Raw genomic sequence first — 22,062 nt, 5'->3', positions numbered from 1 at the left:
CAAGGATTAAATTATGATCGTTCGCCACACTAGACAACACGTGGTATTATTACTATGCTTCAGAGTCATGCGCCTAAGTTAAGGATTATCCGGACGCGGTCAGCGCCCAGATGTTTACGGAATATCGTGAAACTGCGCTTATAGTCAACCTATAATTTCATTTTCCATATTCAAGCATATATGTTTCGCAATTTTTTAAATCGTTGAACGCTATGTCTATTACGTATTTTCCGATTGTCAATTGCATGAGCTTGAGTATTAGCCGTTCGATACATGGTGCGATCGCGCCGTTCAAAAGAAAGAATTGGATTCGAATCGAGGCAAGGTATCAGAATATTCACAGTTCGACGCGTCTCTTTTTTCTGCTCAATACGAGTGTTAATAACGATTGTCTCGGGCTCGATACATTAGAATTTGTAAATCCGTACAGTTTTTTAGTTTAAATTCTATTTCTCGGAATGACAGCGAGTGATTGTACTCTTGCTAATTGACGCAATTTCGTCAACATTCGTCGGTGACTTGAGTGCATGGCTTTGATGCAATTGCCTTGGGATGGTATCCAGCATTCACAACGCTTCCGCTTTCTCTGATTCGAACAGAAACATAACGGTCGTTGACTACCAGGGAGCTTGTCTTCCTCAACGGTCGCATTATTCAGCTGCTGTAAGAACCATTTCGAACTCGATCGTCAAAACGTTAGCATCGATTGGTGGTTTATTCTGGAGTTTCGCCGTCCGGATGAATCTTTACGGATTATGGGGACCCGTGCAGTGGACTCACGCCGAAGAAACAGAGCCGGATGGTAAGTGACCGAAAGGACTCACAAGCTCGTAACTGAGCACATGTGACCTTACACCATTAGTGAAAGTGATTATTTTCCATAACGTATACCAATGTACTTGTAAAATTCTTTGTACGGACGTTTTTACAGATTTAACTTAAAATCTATTTGACGGAGTTTTATGAAACTTTGTTTAAAATGTTCCTCATGATTACGGAAGTGTCACAGGCTATGTTATATTCAATTTTCTACATAAAAGTTTGAGTTAATAATCAATGAACGTCTTATGCGTTCTCTACTCCTTGAACTATCGCGCTCATTGTCAGACTCACCGTTGCCCCACCACTCTGATCGCCGGTAGTGGGGGTAAGATGATATTGACAGGGGGGAATGTGGTTTAAGTGGGAGAAGCGGAGCCAGATCTGTAATGCTGCCGGTCCCGCGGGCAAACACGCGCGAACGGGCATCCTACGCGGGTCTCTGGGATCGTCTGGCAAAAAGTGAAATTCACGAATAAAAATGAATACTGCGCGTGATTATTTCTTCCCGGTAACAAAGGGAGTCTAGGTTCATGTGCGGAGGGGGGGAGTGAGGGCGGGGGGGGGGGGGGCAATGCTTATGTCGTTTGCCGGAGCGGGGGTCTTTAAATCTGACAGAAAATTAAAAAAGCGGGGAGAGTGGGTCGAAAACCCTCGAGTTTCGATTTCGTAATTTATGGATGCTCCTTCCTCTGTGAATGCGATATTTTTTCTTCATCAGAATTTTCCAAGTATTTCAATTTAACGATTAAAGAAAAAATTATAAACCGGGTGACGCCGGGTATTTCTGCTACTTTTCCATAAAGTTCGCGATGAAAGGGCTTAACCGACAAGATATTTTATCGTTAATCGATCGATTTGCCGATTTCAACGTTTTTAAATGTATCCTCATATTTTTCGCATACATACAAAGAGGGGAAAATACGCTTTTTCTACTTTACGCGTGGTAAAAGGGCGTATAATGGCGCGGACGTCCTCATAATACCATTATATGACACGCGATACATTATTGCCACTTTAATTCTACTTTACCGTATGTTAGCCAACTATTATTTTATAGTTTTATTACCATTAGGTATATTGTATTCCTTGTACCTCTATTATTCGCCTCGTTCTGAGGTAATTCGTAGGTACCAAGGCGTAGTAATTAAGCAATTGGTTATTCAATCAAATCTCTCTGTGATAGCGATAACGACCGAACGTGTAGTAAGAATTTTTGGAACGTGAAATTTTTCAGACGAACCCGCCTATACGGACTACGATACGAACCACGTCGAGTCGTATCAACCTAAATACACTCAGGAAACCGCACCTGAGACGGAGGAACTTCCGGCGCCTCCGGCTGCAGGACCCGCTCCTGCTCCGGCTCCGGCTCCGGCGGTGCCCCCGGCGACCCACGCGACTCACGCGAGTTATTCCGCAGGGCGAAGGATTCGTGCTTGCGAGAAGAAGACCGAGCTTTACATACTGCAACCGGAACGATTGAATACCAGCGGCCTGAGTAATCCGCTCAAGGGGAAGTTGACCAATTGCGACGAGAGCGGGTGCGAAAGGTATCGTATAAGTATTACTTGCACATTTACTTATTTCGTTGTCAATTATATTTCTATTGGTTCAATCCCCCGGCTTATGATACTTGATTCCGCAACCTTTTACCGCAGTATATCACTGTATATGAGTATAGTATCGACTCCACTCACCTCATGCACGATATAGGTTTATGTTTGTCAATCGTCACTTTAAACATAGCGTCGAAATCGGGCATTTCTACTACCTTCCAGGTGTCATTTGACAACGACAGACTTACTTGGATTCGCGTGAGGATTGATCCCTTCGACTTTTAGTTTTGTATAATCAATGAAATTGAATACACTGATTACGTTAACCGATGGGAGGGAAAAATTGACTCGAACCAGATTTTAATTTTCACCCCAAGCCGAAAGTAAAAATCTTGAATGGAGATAAGTGCTGCATGTCAGCAAATGAATGATGGCGCTCATCGTGCTCCTCGCATTTCCATTCCATTCTAGACCGTTCAGTGTGCAGAAGATTCAACATACGAATTTGATCCTTCTGGTGGTCGACACTACGTGCCCCTGCGGAAGCAAACTGCTCAGTATAGAGCCGATAGAGGCACTTACCGAACCAGAGGCGTGTACCGCGAGGAGAGAACGCCTCTACCGACACAGACCACCGAAATGTATAAATTATCACCCCGAGGAGATGGAAATTAAACAGTGCGGAGGATCAAACCGCGTCGACATCAGCGTGACGACTCTGGCCGTCGTTACAATCCTCCTCACAACTGCAACGTCTCAATTGACGTGATTTTTCCACCTTATCGTACAATAATTTATCATAATAGTATACCTGGTTCGGGACGGGGGGCAAGTATACAGTATACCACATATATGTATACGTGTAACACGTAGGACAGTGGATATTATATGTCCGGTTATTTATATAACGCCAGCACCTTAAATTCGAATGCCTCGCGGTGTACCTAATGATTCTGGCGATCATATTATTAATTAACACATGAGAAACGTTGCCGTGCTGTACGTGTATACCTATATTACCCCTGTACCTCGACCCTAGAAGAATTGTCTACATGCGTGCGATGCGTACCTTATACAATATATATATGTATATGTGTATTGTATAAGATACGCTTATATATATACGGCATACGCCCGGACACTATTGCCGATTATTTTGGAGCATGCGTCGTGAACGCCACGGGTGGGTAGTAGTCACGGTTGCCAATACGCACCTATAAATATAAATCTCATCTGCACGAAATATGGTGAAGATTGGCGCGCGTGCGTGCGTGTGTATGCTGCGTGTATGAGGGGAACGCAGAGAGAAAGGAATTATACTGATCGCTGAGGAACTGATCCGAATGATATAGTATTATACATTATAGGTATACATACATGTGTATATACTTATATATATATATATATATATATATATATATATCTATGTCGTGATTCTATTATCGATTGAAATATCGTGCACACAATTGGGCCGCATGGGAGGCAGATGCGATTACAGTTATAAGCAACGCTTATATCGATTGATACGAACGGTGGAACAGTTTTCACTTCGAATGACCGTTTCCTGCAACAGATTGTATTGATTTGGAAATTCCTAGGAGCTATAGACGCGTAACAATAGAGATGAGAGTTGCTACGTACGGTAATGCTACCGCGTTTACGTATATTACGTTAATTACCGGTGCTTAGTTCCGTATTACGTTTAAATTTGACGTGCGGTCCAATTTCTTCGACAATTGTTAACTATCTAATCATTGCGAGTATTTCAATTAATTTCATTGTAATATGAGGGTAATTAAATACATTTACACATAATAGGTATAATATGCAATTATGAGATATTATATATATACATATATATATATATATATACACACACAACACACACACATATATACATATACATATATATATTGCTAGGCAATGAAAACATTCTATTTTGTTCATTTCGAGATTTATTGTTATTAGATAAATATTTGTTGCCGGAACTTTTATGAATCACTCGAAATCATTATAATATAATATAATCTTGACATATCCCTTGGTAGGACAATAAACGTCCCTGTATCCATTCGCTGCGATATATAAGTATGATAATCATTATTACAAGAATCGTGATCGTCATTGTCATTCTTGTAGCAGATAAATTTTTGTAATATAATTATACTCGTATCATAGTTATCGTACAATACCGGAATCTCATTGGGAAACTGCATGGTCTGCATTTGCGCGGGCAGGTCTCTCTTCCTGGACTATATGTAGCTGTTAAAGGCAGTCGATAAAATTTCTTATCCAATCCCGAGGTGTCGTGCAATGCAATTTTTCGACAATCCGCAAGATATACGCAAGCGAGTATCGCGAAAGTATTTCATATCTTTAGGAACATTTTAAGAGTACGGTGGATGACCAATCTCCGCTAACCGCGTGATCAGAAAAAAAGCAAAGATGGCGTGTTCGCAATAAGAAATTAGGTAAAATCGCGAGAATCACCTGAGTTGCGGCCGTGATGTTAATTACTAGCCTCGACATGGACCGTAGATCGTTCTCTGCGTCCTCCTGCGCGCTGATTTTGGAGTTGGCTTGCAGGTACGGACCATACGTTTCAATTATGCTTCTGTGCGTGAAGAGCTATACATGATATTTTTATAATAAGTTTCGGGAGGTTTTCACACAATCATCGTTTGCGTTATCAATTATTACCCCAACGCGGAAATTCCTTTGTAGGAGAACTATCATCTAACAATCATTATCAACAGCTTCTATACCCTGTAACGGTATATTATAGCCGTGTCGTAGAAATGTTGCAAATGTCCGTCAACTATACCTGTGTTGACTATCTCACTATACCCGTGATTTGATAGTTGGAACGCCACAGGTACTTGGTGCATCCGGATAACTTTGCTTTGCTGCAAACACACCCTGCGAATTAGAATTGGGTATGAGGTCTTCTGATGCTTCGGTCTGATAAACAATACGTATTTTTGTCGGAAGTTTGCCATACGAATACGAAGAATTAATACTGACGTCATGCGGTGTAGATATACGCAAATTCAAGAAAATTCACTGATTGCGAAGGTGAAGCTTTCGGCACGCACGTGAATTCTATGGATTACGTGTGGTTTCGATTTATCAGAGAATGGAGTTAGAGACGATCTTTTCAACGCAACAGCGGATAGTAATTGGGTAACATAAATTCAGAGATTTGAGTCTATTATATTTATGCTTGTAAACCGTTTTGATACAAATTCACCAGATTAGGTATATCGGTTACGGCGATGTCATACGGCTGATTGTATAATAATCGATCCTTACAGTAATCATGACCTAGTGAAGTAAAACTCGTCGATCGATATCGAAGTGTGCGAGTTTTTATATCATAGTGAATTGCCAAAGGATAGAACAACGATGAATAATATTCATGCATTCCCAATGTAATTTCTGAAACAGAAAAATATTTTTTGATTACTAGGCGTCACGAACAACAACAAATTAAAAATGTCCGATATCATGCGATCCTATAACGTTACTTATCCGATATTACAGAAAGAACTATACGCGAATAATATATTATGTACATAATAGACAATAAATTAATGGCCAAATATAAATGGATCAGTATAAATTGAGTGAAAATGACCAAGTTTTTCTGGTTAAAACTTCGTAACTGATCAAGTCGAAGATAATGTTGAATGTTTAGAAACTAGCCAATGTAACCTGTGTATAATTGTTAAAGTATAATGTACGGATAAATTATGTATAACAAAACACTTCAGCAATTGCAAATCGCAATTTTACAATAATATCGCCTTACAGCTCAAAGTAGTGAATATTTGCCATTGTCTAACCGAAGTTGGTGGTTTGTTTCTTTTTTTTTTTTTTCTTTTGTACTGCGTTAGTCACGTTACTCGCAATACTTTAGGAGCAAAGTTTTCTGCGTTATTGTTATACAAAATATTTCGGCTTGAAATAAGGTCGAAAATCAAATTTACTGACATAAGACGATTCTGCTGGCGGTCGAGTAAGGTAAGTGTACCTGTTGCCGACTCTGTCCCAATTATTGACCTTCTTTGGTTGTATCTGTTTGATCCTTGGTTCTAATATTAGCAAAAAATAAATTCTTAGTGCCTAATCCCCTAGCAGTTGGTTTTAGCCATCGACAAATTCACAATCCGTGCCGTAAATTTATAATTTTGAAAAATAAAAGGGTCAATAATTGGGTCCAAACGTGTCAAAGACTGGTCCACTTGCCTTAATTGATATCTCTCAAACTGCCGTCGCGCGTGAAGAGTTGTGAGGGTCATTTACCCTAGATTCATCATAAAAGTAGGTACCGAATTAGTGCTTCGAACGAACGTTGTAAAGTTTTTTATTCCCTACTCAACGATAATGGTTCACTTCTTGACCACACAAGCGGGAGGAAAGTAGCATATGATTTTTCCCTCACACATACTTTTTCCCTCATCCGCCTGAGTATTACATTTTTTTTTTTTTTTTTGGTTCCGCTCTTATTTTCAATTTTGAACTATTTCTTTCTGAATTATTGTGAACTTTCAATAATATTCGAACTGTCAGACCGATAAAATCATTACACCTACACATAAAAGGTCAAATTACACTGATTTTTTTATACAAAAATGATTTTATTAATTTTCTTCTTCTGTTATAATAATATTTCGCGAAGAAAAGAAAAATTTCAGTGTAATTTTGCAAGAAAGGTAGGGAGAATCTCTGATCGAGTTTGGATGAAATAAACTACCCCAAGGTATTGGACACGTGTGAGGATTTTTCAAAAAGTTACTTATGACGAATGGAAGTCAGCCATGAATGTAAATAGTTAACACGTCGATGACTGTCATTACTTTGGACTGTGAATTCGTCGCGTGATAACTCAATAAGATCACAACAGTATAAGTCAGGTATAAGACAAGGCATTGAATTTTGAAGTATCGTACTCAACAATCGGCTGGGCACTTGTAATATCAGTTACCTACAGAAAATACTGATTATTACATCAAGACACCAACCCACAGAAATATACGACGCGTAGATTGTATATCCATTTTGACTATTCAAAGGATTTTATTCAACTCAAGAATGACTCAACTTAGTTATCATACGTAAATCGGTGTCGGAGAAATGGATTATACTCAAATTTCTGCGTTAAAGTGGAAACCGTGATAAAGCATTATAGACATAAGGTTATAAGTTGAATGGGTTTTTCCAAACGCACAACCATAGCAGATTTTCCTAAACGCTATCGGAATCAGATGTGGATGGCATAAGTAAATTGTATGTAGTATATGTTTCAGTTTACTCTAAGGGCAAGGTATATAGTACCTGATCGATTATGACAATGACAGATATAATCATATTGACCGCAATATATATCTACCACAATACATCGCAATTCAATGCGGAACATCAACGGCACGAGTAAAGCATATAATTACTCTGTACGGTTCAGCAGGTCAACAAAGCTAGGAAAACGAAGGCTAGTCGAGATTAAATGGAGTGGGGTTGACCGTGTCAACCTTCCGAGTTTACCCCTTTAAGGTTAAACGGTGTTCGCCAAGTATTTTTTTTTTTTTTTTGTATTTTTTTTACAAAAACCGTGATATGCGAATGATTTGAAAAGAATCGGATAGTCGACCCAAACCTGGTTAAAGAAAATATCTTAGTTCCTACGTGATAGCGCGAAAATTTGTATGAATCACCTCACACCTGTATATTCCTTGTATTCCAAGACCTGCATCAGTACCTCATATTACACAAACGTATGGGAATCGCCCACCCATCTCGGTAGTTTTATTTACAATTAGACGCGAGTCGAGACTTTGCTTCGTATGTGCATAGAAATTTAAGTGAGATTACTAAAGCTACCTATCAACTTGGCTGTATAAGTGAAATGAAAGCAAATGATTATAGAAGTTGATCGACGGGGCATGAAAAGTCAGAATAATTCGTGTTGAACTGATACGACAGATTTTCCTTAGTGTCCTGGAAGTGGATTGAGGCGTGAAAACGGAGCGAGGACGTTTGCCGTCTTTTCATGCATTTGGCCCAATAATTGTTATTGTATACATTGTAATCTACGTACTTATCACAAGTATTGCTATACGATAAGGATGAAACTTGAAATAATATATCCGTAAATAAGGTATGTTTTGCGAATGAATCAGTTCAGCAAAGCTGAAACGTATCAGAATAACGCGATACTGTAAATATTTGGTGAAACGGATTTCAAGGACGCATGCGCCCATGCGGCCATCCAAGAACGATCAGTGCTATCATCAAGTAGACAGCTTATACAGAGCGGCTAAGAGGGGTCCGCCTCACCAATATCTACGTGTTCGGTACATACATATATGACATGTATATTATATACATATATCTGGTATACATATAATACATATGTATAGCATAATACAGGGTGTTTCGAGGTAAACGCCTGCGTGGTGCTATGCCGCTTCACTTAATATCGATAATACCTGCTCAATGACAATGCTGCTCAATGTTAACGCTGCTCAATGTTGATAGTACCCTGTCAGAGCAGATCGCTGTAGGTATAAACAATCGGTGATAAAAGTTGGAAGAGTGTCAGTGTTTGTCTTGCACGATAGGTAGAATTACTGCAGACTTTTCCTGCCGATGCAACAAACCACTTTCGCACTGCTAGTTAAACGGAAACAAGAAACACTATAGGCGTTTTTCTTTTTGCGCTATCGTCCGCCCAGAATCACCCTGTATGTATTTATATTGTACAGTTACAACTATTACCGCTATGCAACTATAATTATTGTTAACATGAGAAAAAAAAGAAAAAAAAAAAAAATTGAATTATCTATTATACAGACAATACGAGGTTAAGAATTTTTACCAATATCGACAGATACCTAAGTAGCGAGTGTTTACCTAGGTATTAAATGAGAGACCCTCAAGTCAGAGTCCGGCGGGGTGAGCTATACAAATATTAATTTTCACTAATTATTGATCATAGAGTTGTAGCGAAATATGACAGCCACCAATGGATTTTAACTCGATTGTCACGGATGAATGTATTATAATGTAGGTATGTAGATACGTTAATTGTACCTCACACACGTACGTACAAGGAGTAATCCCAATAGGTCCTGGCGATGCACACTTACGTCTAAATGAATAGTAATTTTTTTGAACTTGAAAAAATCGATAATGCCTATATGAACGTCGAAGGATTGATGGATAAGGTCATTTATTGGTTACCGAATCCAAGTGCAACTAACGCAGCCGACTTTATTCGAAACCTACATTATAATAGCTCCCTATTGCTCAAAGGTCACTTTTTTCAGTAACCGGCGAATACAGCTGTATACGTAATAGCTTATCGGAATTTCATGAGACTACAAGTCTTTTTCTCCAAGCTGATTCTGCTAAACTTTGTTATTCCATGAAGACAGAAATTAAAAATATATTTTTCCCCAGGCTAGAAGCACAAGAGAGTATTTTTCAAGACGCATAGAAAATTCAGATCAGCGACTTTTTAAACAAGCGAAACTCACGATCTTAGAAATACATCTTGAGACCGAATTTGCATCGTTCTTGAAAGATTGCATTGAATTTTTTTTTATACTTAATTTTCTTCACACGTATTCGTTCCCGAGAGAAGAATTCTTCAACGGCCTATTTTATAGATACTAATTCCAAGTTGTGTAAAAAATATTGTTCGTAATGTTCATTAGATATGTTGTAGACGATAAATTACGTAATTGCAAACAAATTCCAATTGTATGCGGAATAGTGGCATGTTACATACACCTATAGGTATATACGTACCTATAACAGAAGACGTGCCAGTTAGTTTGGCCTGATAAAAAAACTTGGTTCAAGTTGCGTGACTGGTAAAGTCGGAGGTGTACATAGTTTTCAAATTATAACAAGTTGTAGTTCGACCATTCTGCTTTGACTTATGTCGTTGGTTCGAAAAATTTGTATAACCGGACAAAATCTATGCCGAAGCTGAGCGGTTATCGAGCGACTTCCCACCCTCGGCTTTCTGGTTCCGAAGACTTGGGCTTGGTCATGGGCATACCAGTATAGGTATAGGGAACACGCGTGTATTTTACACAAGCGCACATTGTAGATTATGTTTGTGCAAATCTATACATATACTAAATTAGTAGTGCCTCTTTGAACAGTTTTGGCCCTACTGAATTAGCACTGTAAGAAGCTGCTCGTCCCGCGTACAGATCCGTTGGGTCCCCAGAGTGAAGGAACATGAGAAAATATTATCCAGAAAATGTTTCCAGGTTGTTTTATGTCTCGTTATAGTACGATGTCTAAAAGACGTGGCACGCCGTCTTTATATCATAAAATGTTTCTCAACCCTTAGCGGCCACACGGGGTAACTGGTTAGCCCAGGCTCGGAACAAGTGAAATTGGAGGTCTAAAACCTTTGGAATTGATACAAGTAACGACATCTGCCGGTAGTAGACAAGTGCGATATAAATAATCAGAAATGTTGAAGAACTCTTCGACAAACATGAAACAATCGGTTACAAGTCTTAAAACACCCATATGTCTTGTACAACTAGGTTTTTCAGCGTGGGGTAATCAGTTAAATCACGTGGCCGCTAAGGGTTAAACATCGTAAAACGGGACGTACGATCATCCGGAGACGACGTCTCGAATTTTTCACATGTTTTTTTGCTATCTGCAGGGTTGGCTCAGTTTGTCGTGAGGTACGTACGAATGAAATGACACGTATCTATAATATATGCAATTGACTGTTGATTTGTTTTTACCATATTATTAATTATAATGACTATTGTTGTTATTACTACGCAGCTATTGCTATACTAATACTACTAAGAATATGAAATACCAACTTATCTTCAAGACTTTTGACGCCTCACACTAAATCTTGCAATACTATACATACATATGGTCTGAGAAGTTGAGCTGAAAGAACGAATGTGAGTGAAAATAAGATAAATTGAATGCGCTGAGAGTGTAGGGCTAATACACCTGATACATTTATGAACTGAAATGTGGAAGAAGCTAAAAAGTATCGAGCGTGTTGGGTAAATACTTTTAAAGCATCCGAAGGATGCTGTCAAGTCTTCCATTATCTATATAACTCTATCATATTACCAAATTATATTATCAAAAGTAACTATGTATGATATACATATAATATGAATATAGTGAATTAAGCATAACATGGTTATGAGTATATTAAATAGATATGTATAATTGAAATTGTTTGAGGGATGCGAACAATTATATATTAAAACAAATCATTTCATGTAATTGATTACATCATTATACTAAATTTGTATTTAGTGAATTTGAAGACGTGCACTTTTGTTGAACGATTCGCAATCTTTGGACATGTGTGATTATACGCATGTACAATACAAGCCTTATTGAGTCTTCTAGATTGGAAATAATTGTCACTTAATTATCAATATTTCGTTCTCTAAAATAATTCACCTTTTTATCAAGTTAATCTTCCGTTCGTGTTCACATTCAATAATCGCTTTGTTATTGCGTCTGCCTCATATATTGCAACAATATGCCTCTCCAATAACTCATTCGCGTTACTCTTCCCAATTACAAATGAGTCTCATCCACTGGTATGTGACTACACGTCTCATCTTACTAGGCGTTTTCTTCGAAACTCGCTGCTCAGCGCCTATAGATCGGCAAACGAATTGAGTTACATTCACGGTCCATAGTACCTTTTCTAAAAGGATCTTAGTTGAGAATATCTTTTCAGAAATAGCAATACAGATACCTGAAATGTAGCTTCGGCTGCTGACGAGTTTTACAGAAAACTACAATTCAGACATTTGTCCATACATATAGTTCACAAAATAAAATAGGTATGTGTAAGCGCACATAATTGCTCTATTCTACCGCACGTGCTTGAAACCCCGTGTTTTCCAACGTCTGAAACGGTATGGAAGTCACAGTATCCTGTCCGGGATAATAAACAGGGAAAAAACTCGCCACGGGTAACTCTGGCAACAGGTAAGAAAAACTCTGGCGACATAGGTAGAAAAAAACTCTCGTAGCAATAAAATAAATCTCAAAAGTACTGCCCCTAGCGAAGAACTCAATTGAGTACGATGTTTCCATGACGGGTAGTTTAAGAATCGAAGCAGCGCTTTTGATTGTCCTAGCCACGCTTTCATCCGCGTCAGTGGAAAATGAAAGGAACACTCGTTTTTGGGTCAATTTTTTGTTTTTTTTCGATCTGAGGTCTTCGCTCCCTGGACCCCTTTGAATGATTTTTCCAACTTTCCTCTCTATCGAATCCTCCATGTTATACTATTCGTATCCGAGTAAGCTGCCTGGCGTAACCTAACAATAAGTGATTTGTAATTTCAAACATGCCTTTTCACTCGTTTTCAATGCATGTACGGTAGAAAATATCTTATGCACCACGGGAAGGAAGCATTTCTCCCCTAGATGCATAACATACTATTTGTATTAACGGGGAATGTGTGTACCTTTTCAAATAATATTTGTATATTTCATTTTTTTGCGGTCAAATCTGAAATCAGCTGTCGTTTTTAAATTAGCTTCATTCAATTATACCGCATTTCTAGAAATTATTCGGAGCCGCAGTAACCGGCGACCATGATAGTTTGAATAGTGCGTTGCAACTTGCATTTCGAAAAAACATGTACCGGGTAAATGTGGCCGGAACACGTGTATTATAAATGGGGAAATCTACCCTCTTCGGAGCACGGGTTAGAGGTGAGATAAATATCTGGAAAAAATTAGGGAATTGTTTTTGAATTATTTGCAGTAGATTTGAGGGGCGGCCTGGGATAAATTCGTCAACACGCTAAGGAAGAACCACCCCAGTGCACACTATAGAAAATTGAGCGACTTACTCATATAACGCCAAGGTTTATTGACAAACATGTCGACTCCAAAGGTTCAAGTAAACGAGTAAATGCCTTTCATATTTCTATTCAACTATATCATTTTGACTCTCGGGTCCCAGAGACGCGATCCAATTGGAAGTCGTTGGAATTTTAGGGAAAAAAGAAACAGAAATCCATTTTTTGTGCGCTCCAAACATTATTCAATGTTTTTTTGTAATTTAAATATTCTGTTAAAACCTGAACAATTTAAAAGCCTGCAATCAGGTCGCATGTAAAAAGAGGTTAGACGAAAACATGACAGACAATTAAGGCTGCGGGGTCTGCTGCTGCAGATTCCTTTGTGTGATTTTACAATGGATTTTGAAGTGTTAGGAATGAGAGTTAGAAACGAAGAACGAGCATTTCTTATTTGCCGGTGTTTTTAATAACACCGACTGGCTTGCTTACGTACTTATCTAATCAACAGTTAAATTTATCGCTATTGCCATATTAAAATCATATTTTCACCGAATATGTTGTAGAATCAATTCGGCAGCTGAGAGCAACATCCTATCTTAGAATTTGGTACAACAAAACCTAATCTCAAAGTTTGGTTGATCAACAAAATCCCATCTCAGAATTTTGTTCAACAGCATTGTATGATTCGTATGTCCGAAGTGATCTCAAAGGACATACGACGTTTTTAAATGAAATTTTGAGATGGGGTTTTTTTACTCTCGGCGAACGAATTATGCTAACTCCTCGTAGATATAGATTTTCTTTTACAGATAATTAATCCAGCGATGGAGTGTGGTAGAAAATCTTATAAAATAATATTGCATTTTGAATGTAGAAACCAAATTTCATTTTCTTCATAACTTTCGGAGTGTACGATATTCAACCCCCGCCAAGTCACATATCACATGCGTCAGTATTCGTTGTAAGTCAGAACACCATGCAATTCCTTGAAGCTGCATAGCAATGTCGGTAAGGATGTAACGAGTCCACCTGGATTGACTAACAATCTAATAAAGACGTCCTGACTTAAAGACCTTGATACAACGTGTGCGGTTTACAAATAGTGCAATATGGCAGCAAAATATTTGTGCAGATTATTGTGGGGTTAAACGAGCCTTATAGTTACAAAATATGAAGTTCGCTATTGTTTATCTGTGAGAATGTTTGTTTATAAAATAAACCCGCGACTAGGAGAACGCGTCAAACAAAATGAAGGATTTCAAATTGATGATTCATTTGGTTCAAGCAGCATTGTTATTCTGCCACAAAAGTGAAGTAAACTGTCATTGTGACAAGTGTAATAATTTCGTTTTCTAATCATTAAAATATTTGTGGTGCCCATCTTGTTTTTGGTTATATAAAGTGTAATGTACTATGCAAAATAATTATAATATGTTAGTATAAGCTTACGATGAAAAATAAATTCTGGGATTTCCAACTTGTGATGCTGATATTTGAATAATTTACACCTCAAGAATATTTTGTAGTGGGCGAGAGCTTGATCCGAAGGGTCTATACTTCAGTATTGTTCGGGCTGAGGTTTTTTTAGGCTCTATGACTGTCCCAGTTGAGATACGAATGTGTCAAGATCACGGATAGGGCGATACCATTCACGCATATTTCATACCGTTAATATGCATTCTTTCATGGGTACGTTATGGTTACTAATTTATTATAAAAGAAACACGATTGCGCGTGTTCTTAAGCCACTAAGAATTAGGGTGAACGAGAAGTTAAAATTGGAAAACGAAAGAAAGTTGTTGTATTTTAGCTACTGTTGAACACGCGATGTTCCGGTTATTTTTTTCACATTCAAGTTTTAACGGATGTTGAAAAATCCTAGAATGAATTTATTCAGACCTTATATCATCGTAACTTAATGAGCGAAAACTATTGCGCACAGTCTAAAGTCGCTGCACGCACGTCAGGTAAACAATCTTACGGTCAACGGCTCAAGTCGCCTAATCGCTAGCAACTCAAGCAACTACCCCAAGCACCTAATCGTAGGCAACCTTAACGACTTACTCTTCAGTTTCGCTCAGTTTTCACTTCGCTCTTGTAGAACCTGCTACTCATCGGAAAAGGCTAAAATTAATTATTCGATAGACGCGGAAAATGATTGGAATATGTTCCAAGGCATGCTGAAAATATAATCAAAAATCGTAGGAATTTTATTGTATTCGCAAGACACGGGGCCTACGACGTTTTGAGTGTATTATACGATCATTTACGAATACAGTGTTGAATTCGAACAATCTTTATTATACAAGATGTAGTAATGTACATGCAGATAATTGTTTTTCGCTTCTGTTTGTAAGTTATACAGTTTTGCATTTATAAAATGTGACTAATTTTATTATTATTAAAAATTAGTACTAATCAGTAACTGTTACATGAGCGTACCATATAATACGTATAGATGTATAACAATGTTATAAGCAATGTATCCAATTCTGAAATAACTGCACTCAATCGAACTTAGAGAAAAAGATCACCTAACAGCTAAATGGCCCCTAGCATGTCAGAGTACATAACAATGAAAAATTGAAATTTCACTACACGTATTTGCACACTAAACTCTGCTTTTGTTCGATGATATGCATATACATGAAAGGAATATTGTAAAATTTGAAATTTCTATGTAAAAACTTTAAACATTTACGTAATATTTCAGCTTACTCAGTCAAGGCAACGGATGCAAAAATTTGAAAGATTTTGGCAAATTGCATACCTTGGAGACCGTTCATTCAGTCAACTTTGTGTGACAATAATGTAAGTTTGCTTTTAGAAGCACACCAAAATAGTAGAAGAGTGAACAGATCCAATAGCCAATCAAGTATAGCTACTGATACCTAAATACAATTATTATTACAGATTATTGGTGCTCGAATAGCCCTCGTTATTTTGCAGCTATAAAAAATTCCAAGCTCTCTCCACTCAGTTGCACAGATTCGTAATTCATATTTTGGACTTTCATTTGGCAGTAGTCGCACAAGTTACGTATTGGTAAGCATGGATTTTTAAATAAACGTGAGTTTTATTTCGGATACACATCACTAGACAAAGTAATAAAGGTATATGTCAACTTGACGTGGCACGACTCACGACGAGGAACGTATATTATTCACTGATTTCTTAATTGAAACTTTCCTCAAGCTTTCAGCAATTGGAATGAGATTAGGAATCTAGGCAAATGACTGGACGTACTCTCGTGATGAAATTTTAAAGAAAGCACATCGCTGTAGCTGAAAGCTTGTCGATAGTTGGTACAAAAGTATTTTTCTTCGCTTATATAAGACTACCAACGACAGATATTTTTATACATAGTATATAATGTATGTGCAGTAAAAATAATGAATATGATTCTCTGAAAATAATATTATGACATTGGAATTACAAATACCGCAATTTTTCTATCGTCCATTTAGTATTAAATACTTGTGTTGTCTGGTTTCATGTTACTTCCTCTTACCAGATTCCCCTAGCCATACTAAAACTTTAGTCCTGACGGATCATTGCCTCTTGCAATTAGAAAGCAAAATACGTGGCTTGATTTAAATTTTCATATTCTGCAGTTGCAAGTGTGACCAGGATCGCCTTTGATTGTTATCGTCTCTTTCAACAATTTACCTCTCAATTTCATATTCCACAGTAATAATATATAGAAGGTCATTTTGGTTGAGGAATTATATTCACTTAACCGACATATCATTTTATAAATAACGATTTCACCGTGATAAAAGAAAATAACATAAAATTTTAAATGAATACATTACGTTATGTGAAGGTTTGAGCCTAATTGCAGTGTTGTATTTATAAAATACAGCAAGTACTCAATTTTTTTTTATGACTGTGGATAGAATGTTTTTCATTGACAAACTCTTTTGGTACTATTTCATATTTATTACTCTTGAATTGCAATATCTTATTACGTAGACCTTAAAAACTAGAAAGTGAACAAATTTTTACATCTGACGGGGAAAGAAAGAAGGTAGTGGAAAACAACACGCTCATCGAGATGATATCTCGAGATGACTGATGGCTTTATTATAAATACTTGACAATTCGGCTCAATTTCCGAAATGGATTTATCTGAGGCTGCAGGTTGACTAAGTGAAAAGAAAATTTCTTGCCGTCGTTGCGGATCAGAAAATATGCATGCGATTGATATAACTTGTATGGAAAATATTTGTCAATCGTGAACTAATTTTCCTATCAGATCATAGTGTGACAGTATTCTGAGAAGAATAATACCTATCAAGTAAAGATGTGATCACTTATTATTATTTGGAATTTGTACAACTGAGCTTTTCTTGAAGTACTTGAGCTACCAGCCGGCAACATGTAGTCAGTGTCAGAGTTGAAATTAAAAATGACATAGGAACGCTCGTAATTTTGTGATTTCAATTATTTATAAGCTCTAAAATAAAAGAGATGTAGAAAATTGAACTGTTCGTCAAGTATTTGTAAAGTTGGTAACTTGGTCGGATACAATATGATCAGGAGCGTGTGTGGCGGCCCGGTGTTGGATCAAAGGGGCGCGTTAAACTATTTGTTCATAACTTATGATTACTAGTGAGCCACGTAAGCCCCTCAAACAGGCCATCGCCGGTTGTTGCGCACGAAGGCTGGACATACCAGTTTCTATCACGTATCCTGGTCAGCCCAAGTTTTTCCTGGATCTCGTGTGGCTTCATTGCTAAAGGAAGTATTTCCGTTTTCATGATATACCATCAAATTATCAAGGTTCAATAATTGCATGAAAATCGCTCGTCACTTGGCCCCTACGCTTTCAAAATTTGTATCAAGGAATGACGGATGCAAAATAACTCTACAAAAAATATCAACAACCGAAAATTTCGCTGTTGATAATGCTCTAAATAATTATAATAAGTACTTACCATCAGGAAGATCTTGTTTGTTGGCAAAAATTAGAATAATAGCATCGTGCATCTCTCGATCATTTATTATGCGATGTAGTTCTTGTCGTGCTTCGTCTATTCGATCCCTGTCTGCGCAATCGACCACAAATATAAGTCCTTGCGTTCCTGTATAGTAGTGGCGCCACAGTGGTCTTATTTTATCTTGCCCCCCTACATCCTGAACGTACCAAAAAAAAAATTAATGAACGGTTTGTTTAATGCAAGAAGTACTTATGCGTCAACAAGTATCTAATGACTGTACTTATAAAAATCATATATATTTAATATCAGGTCACAGAAAAAATGTTTCAGAAACTTGTATCTAATCCCTAAATTGTTTGTTTTAGTCACATGCACTGTACAGCCACTAAAAGTACAACACTTTAAATTAGGTACTACACATAAAAAAGAGTCCAATGTGTGTAACTCATACTTGTGCTTACCCAAACGTTAAATTTAACATTTTTATACGTGACAGTTTCTACATTGAATCCTACGGTGGGTATCGTTGTCACAGATTGACCTAGTTTGAGTTTATAGAGTATAGCTGATGTATGAGGTAAGGATTATATGAAAATGCTTAGAAACAGACAGATTAATACAATACTCAAGGAAGACAAGATCTTGTGTTGCATGTATTTTTGGTTCTTTTTAGTTTGGCAACACTATCCCAAGAACTTTGTTTTGGAATATTTAACAATCATTGAAGTGAAAGGATACTGGTTTTCCCAGCAGCGTCCAGCCCCAGCATTAGAATGCGCATCTCTTTGTTGCCGAAAATCTTCGACAGGAGCTTGCCCATCTTGGCGGCTCACTCGCTATATGTTCTGCACCTAAATATGAATGAAAGATATTGAAATTTTGCGGAAAATTATGAAAGTAATAACAATACGAAGTTAAAATATTACAGTATTCCATAATTAGCTGTTATTAACAAGTCAAGCTGGATTGTAAAATTCAGAGTAGCCTTGGCTGTGCTTCAAAAACACTTGTTATTTCGTAAGTGATTTAAACTTTACAGTTGGTTACATGGAAATTTACCATGGAAAAAAATAAGAACCAATGTCGGAAATCTGTTAACTAAGCTAGGATATCAAAAGCAATTAATTTTGTACTACAAATAATCTTCTTCAACAAAATTTTTTAATTCTACTCAATCAAGAACACGTTATCAATGTTTGAAACATGTTTCTACTTGGAAACCTGACTACTGCTAGCAGGAAACATCTGAATTATCCCCTACATCGACCCTAATTGCATTAATTAAATAGGTAATTCTAATCGTTGGAATGACAGTGTTTTAAAAATGAGACACATTATACGACACTCTTAAACATTCTACTTGACTCATTGCGTCGTTGCCACGAATTTTTTATGGTGAATTCATGTATTTCAACCTAACATCAAGTAACGTACATCTGTTACAAACGGCATACCAGAAATTGAACAAATCAGGCATTCTCTACTGTCCATCGTTCTTCACAATTAGCCAATGAGATTGTATGTAGCACTTATAATGGGACGTCGACAGACTAACAGACTTTGAAAGCATATAGAACTTACTGTGTAACGAAATCGGTCAACATTTACAATGATTATTGTTGAACTTGTGTCAAAATTGGGAAGCTCGTCGATTAACCGGACGATTGACATATCATCAGAATATTTAACTGCTTTGTAACAATGTTTGTGCAAAATCACATAAGCATAAAGTAATTTTTAGCAAACCAGCGAAATTGGTTACGGCTGATAAGGGCGAGGCAAGGCTAGGTGATGTCCCCCCTCTGCCCACCCCCGAAGTATGCTGACAGATCTTGAATCGTCAGAATATAAGTGGGGATAGCGGGAATGGGTGTCACTTCCTGGAAACTTGAAGTTAACACTTTTCTTATGGACGAGTTTGGAGTTGGAAGGAAAATGAAGAATTTAAATACATTCGATGATATGCCAAGGGCGGGTGTTGGGCGTGCGTCGAGCTTGATTACTAGATTTAATAACAGGCGTGTATTCTCAGTTTAGAAGGCTAATAAAAACGAAATAATATCAGAGTTCAGAGATAATAGAAAGGTTAGGTATCTTCGATAACGAATGTTTCATCGCGGCTGTGATATCTACTGCCTAACTTTCGGCACGTGAAATTCGAAGGAATTCATTCACGTGGCAATTGATGGACAGATCGTAAGCTGGGCGTGAGCTCTGTGAGAGGAGAATCGGTAAATCGGTGGTAGAACTAAAAGGCGAGTGAAGTTTCAGACCGGAGTATGGCGACTCGGAGCTAAGAGTAACAACTCACATATTACACGATATCTTAACCACCGTGCGCTCGAGTGCTCGGAAAATTCGTGTCGCGTACAAAAACGCGCCTATCAGCGATGATATAACCACTTACCAAGAAACATCTACACAATAGCCGAAATTTATCGTCAACAAACGGGCACATCGCAACACAACACCATTTTCTCTAACGTCCGGCTGGCGCTGGCGGTTGCCTGTCTCTTGTCAGGACTGTCTATTTGCTGTCCGAATTCCATGCCGCAATTCAGGCCCCAGGGCCGTACGAATCTTGCACGCATCGCATCCTGTAACCAAAACTAGGTTTGTATTGGGATTGTCACTTGCAACCGTGACGCGTCATATGGTGGAAAAAAATCAAACTAATGCAACTAGGCTGACAGCTGACCGGTGTCCGTGTTTTTTGGCATGTGAATGGTAAAACAGGTATATTATTGATTACCTTTCATTAATTTATCTGACATGAATAATTTGAAACCTCAATAATCACGATTTGACTCCATTAGAATTAAAGACTTAGGTTATGCGGTGAGAAAATGGCGCCGACAACCAGGCTCTGACGTCATGAGGACATTTTCGAATACATTTTGCACGCGGACTAGATATAAGGAAAACGATCGGCATAGGCGTTTTGGCCTTCTTTGCGGCCAGAAAAGAGGAGAATGAACATTTTCTTACAATGTCCACTAGGGTGGCGCTGGTGACGTTAATGTTGGGTTGATGACGTCTGTTCGTCATTGTATTACAGCATTCCCCCGCTTTCTCAGAGCTTGTTATTATATATAATATAGATATATTAGAAATGGACCGGGCGGTCCGTGTACCGAGCTGTCGAAAATACATATCTGTAGTTTAGTATCCTTGCCGAGCTGTAGCCCTGATTAGAAAGAGAAAGCAACAGCGGGAGCCCGACCGCTCACTCTAAGAGGTAACTTGGCGGGGGAAATACCTAGCTTGTATTCCCCGCTTGCCTTATTGCTTTCCCCGCCTCGCGGCTACTCCCCACTCTTTCAACCGTACAACAGAGAGGTCGGACTCCCGCTGGTGCTTCATCTTTTTAATTAGAGCTTCAGCTCGGTGCACAGACGCCGCAGTCTATCTCTATAAGTCTATGCTCTGTCCCCGGCATTCTCCCACTTTCGGATGCTTAAATTTCAAAAAACCTGACACTAGCAACTTTAGCGTCGCTAGTGTAGAAGGATCTTTCTGCAAAGTTTCGGCCGTTTCTTGCACATTAGGATCGTTCTTCATATATCTTAGCGCTCTGAGGTATCGTCATACACAGTAGGTATGTATGTAGGTACACAAAATGCTAACGTGCAACGCATACGTCAAACTTATAGTGTTACGTTGCTGTCGTTACGGATCATCGCTATAGCGTCAATATAATATGAATGAGTAATGACAGATTATTGTCTCATAAGAAAAGCGATTGGTATTGGAAATGAATGTTAATTTCAGGTTTCGTAAGTTTTAAGCAATCTAAACATTTAGGTAATCGTAATGTTATAAAAAAATCACTCGTTGCAATATAGGACAGGTTCCCGGATTTCAGAAATCCTTCATACGAACTAAGGTCTTTGTTTAAAATATATC

The 22,062-nt window shown here is 38.0% G+C and overlaps 2 protein-coding genes across 5 annotated transcripts in view; one reads left to right on the top strand and one right to left on the bottom strand.

Moving 5' to 3' along the window:
* The window catches only part of stol (voltage-dependent calcium channel subunit stolid), a 42,467-nt gene extending 25,877 nt beyond the window's left edge, over positions 1–16,590 (top strand). For both annotated transcript variants that reach the window (XM_046626602.2, XM_046626610.2), the window contains 3 exons: positions 600–802; positions 2,057–2,372; positions 2,850–16,590. In XM_046626602.2, coding sequence (XP_046482558.1) covers positions 600–802; positions 2,057–2,372; positions 2,850–3,147 — 817 coding nt within the window. In that variant the 3' untranslated portion in view covers positions 3,148–16,590. The remainder of the gene's footprint in view (positions 1–599; positions 803–2,056; positions 2,373–2,849) is intronic.
* Arf51F (ADP-ribosylation factor 6) lies at positions 15,494–20,720 on the bottom strand. Of its 3 annotated transcripts, none has more exons than XM_046626801.2 (5): positions 20,564–20,720; positions 18,895–19,007; positions 18,618–18,721; positions 18,154–18,352; positions 15,494–17,951 (listed from the first exon to the last, which is right to left on the bottom strand). In XM_046626801.2, exons 2-5 carry the CDS (start codon positions 18,974–18,976, stop codon positions 17,809–17,811), a joined length of 528 nt encoding a protein of 175 aa, XP_046482757.1. In that variant the 5' UTR covers positions 18,977–19,007; positions 20,564–20,720; the 3' UTR covers positions 15,494–17,808. The 3 variants fall into 3 exon arrangements, with proteins under 3 accessions (XP_046482757.1, XP_046482774.1, XP_046482766.1); XM_046626818.1 differs by lacking the exon at positions 20,564–20,720 and adding an exon at positions 20,468–20,489; XM_046626810.2 differs by lacking the exon at positions 20,564–20,720 and adding an exon at positions 19,738–20,401.
* Positions 20,721–22,062: the final 1,342 nt, after the last annotated feature.

The sequence above is a fragment of the Neodiprion pinetum genome, chromosome 1 (genome assembly GCF_021155775.2).
Source record: "Neodiprion pinetum isolate iyNeoPine1 chromosome 1, iyNeoPine1.2, whole genome shotgun sequence".
Lineage (NCBI taxonomy): Eukaryota > Metazoa > Arthropoda > Insecta > Hymenoptera > Diprionidae > Neodiprion > Neodiprion pinetum.
The sequence above is the reverse complement of the archived record's forward strand: the minus strand, read 5'-3'. Positions and strand labels throughout refer to the sequence as shown.

Coding starts and splice junctions, on each gene's coding strand:
- Arf51F (XM_046626801.2), bottom strand. CDS start 18,976: ATGGGCAAGCTCCTGTCGAAGATTTTCGGCAACAAAGAGATGCGCATT. Junction 18,722..18,894: donor GGACGCTGCTGGGAAAACCA/GTATCCTTTCAC, acceptor CTCATACATCAG/CTATACTCTATAAACTCAAA. Junction 17,952..18,153: donor CAAACAAGATCTTCCTGATG/GTAAGTACTTAT, acceptor TACTTCCTTTAG/CAATGAAGCCACACGAGATC.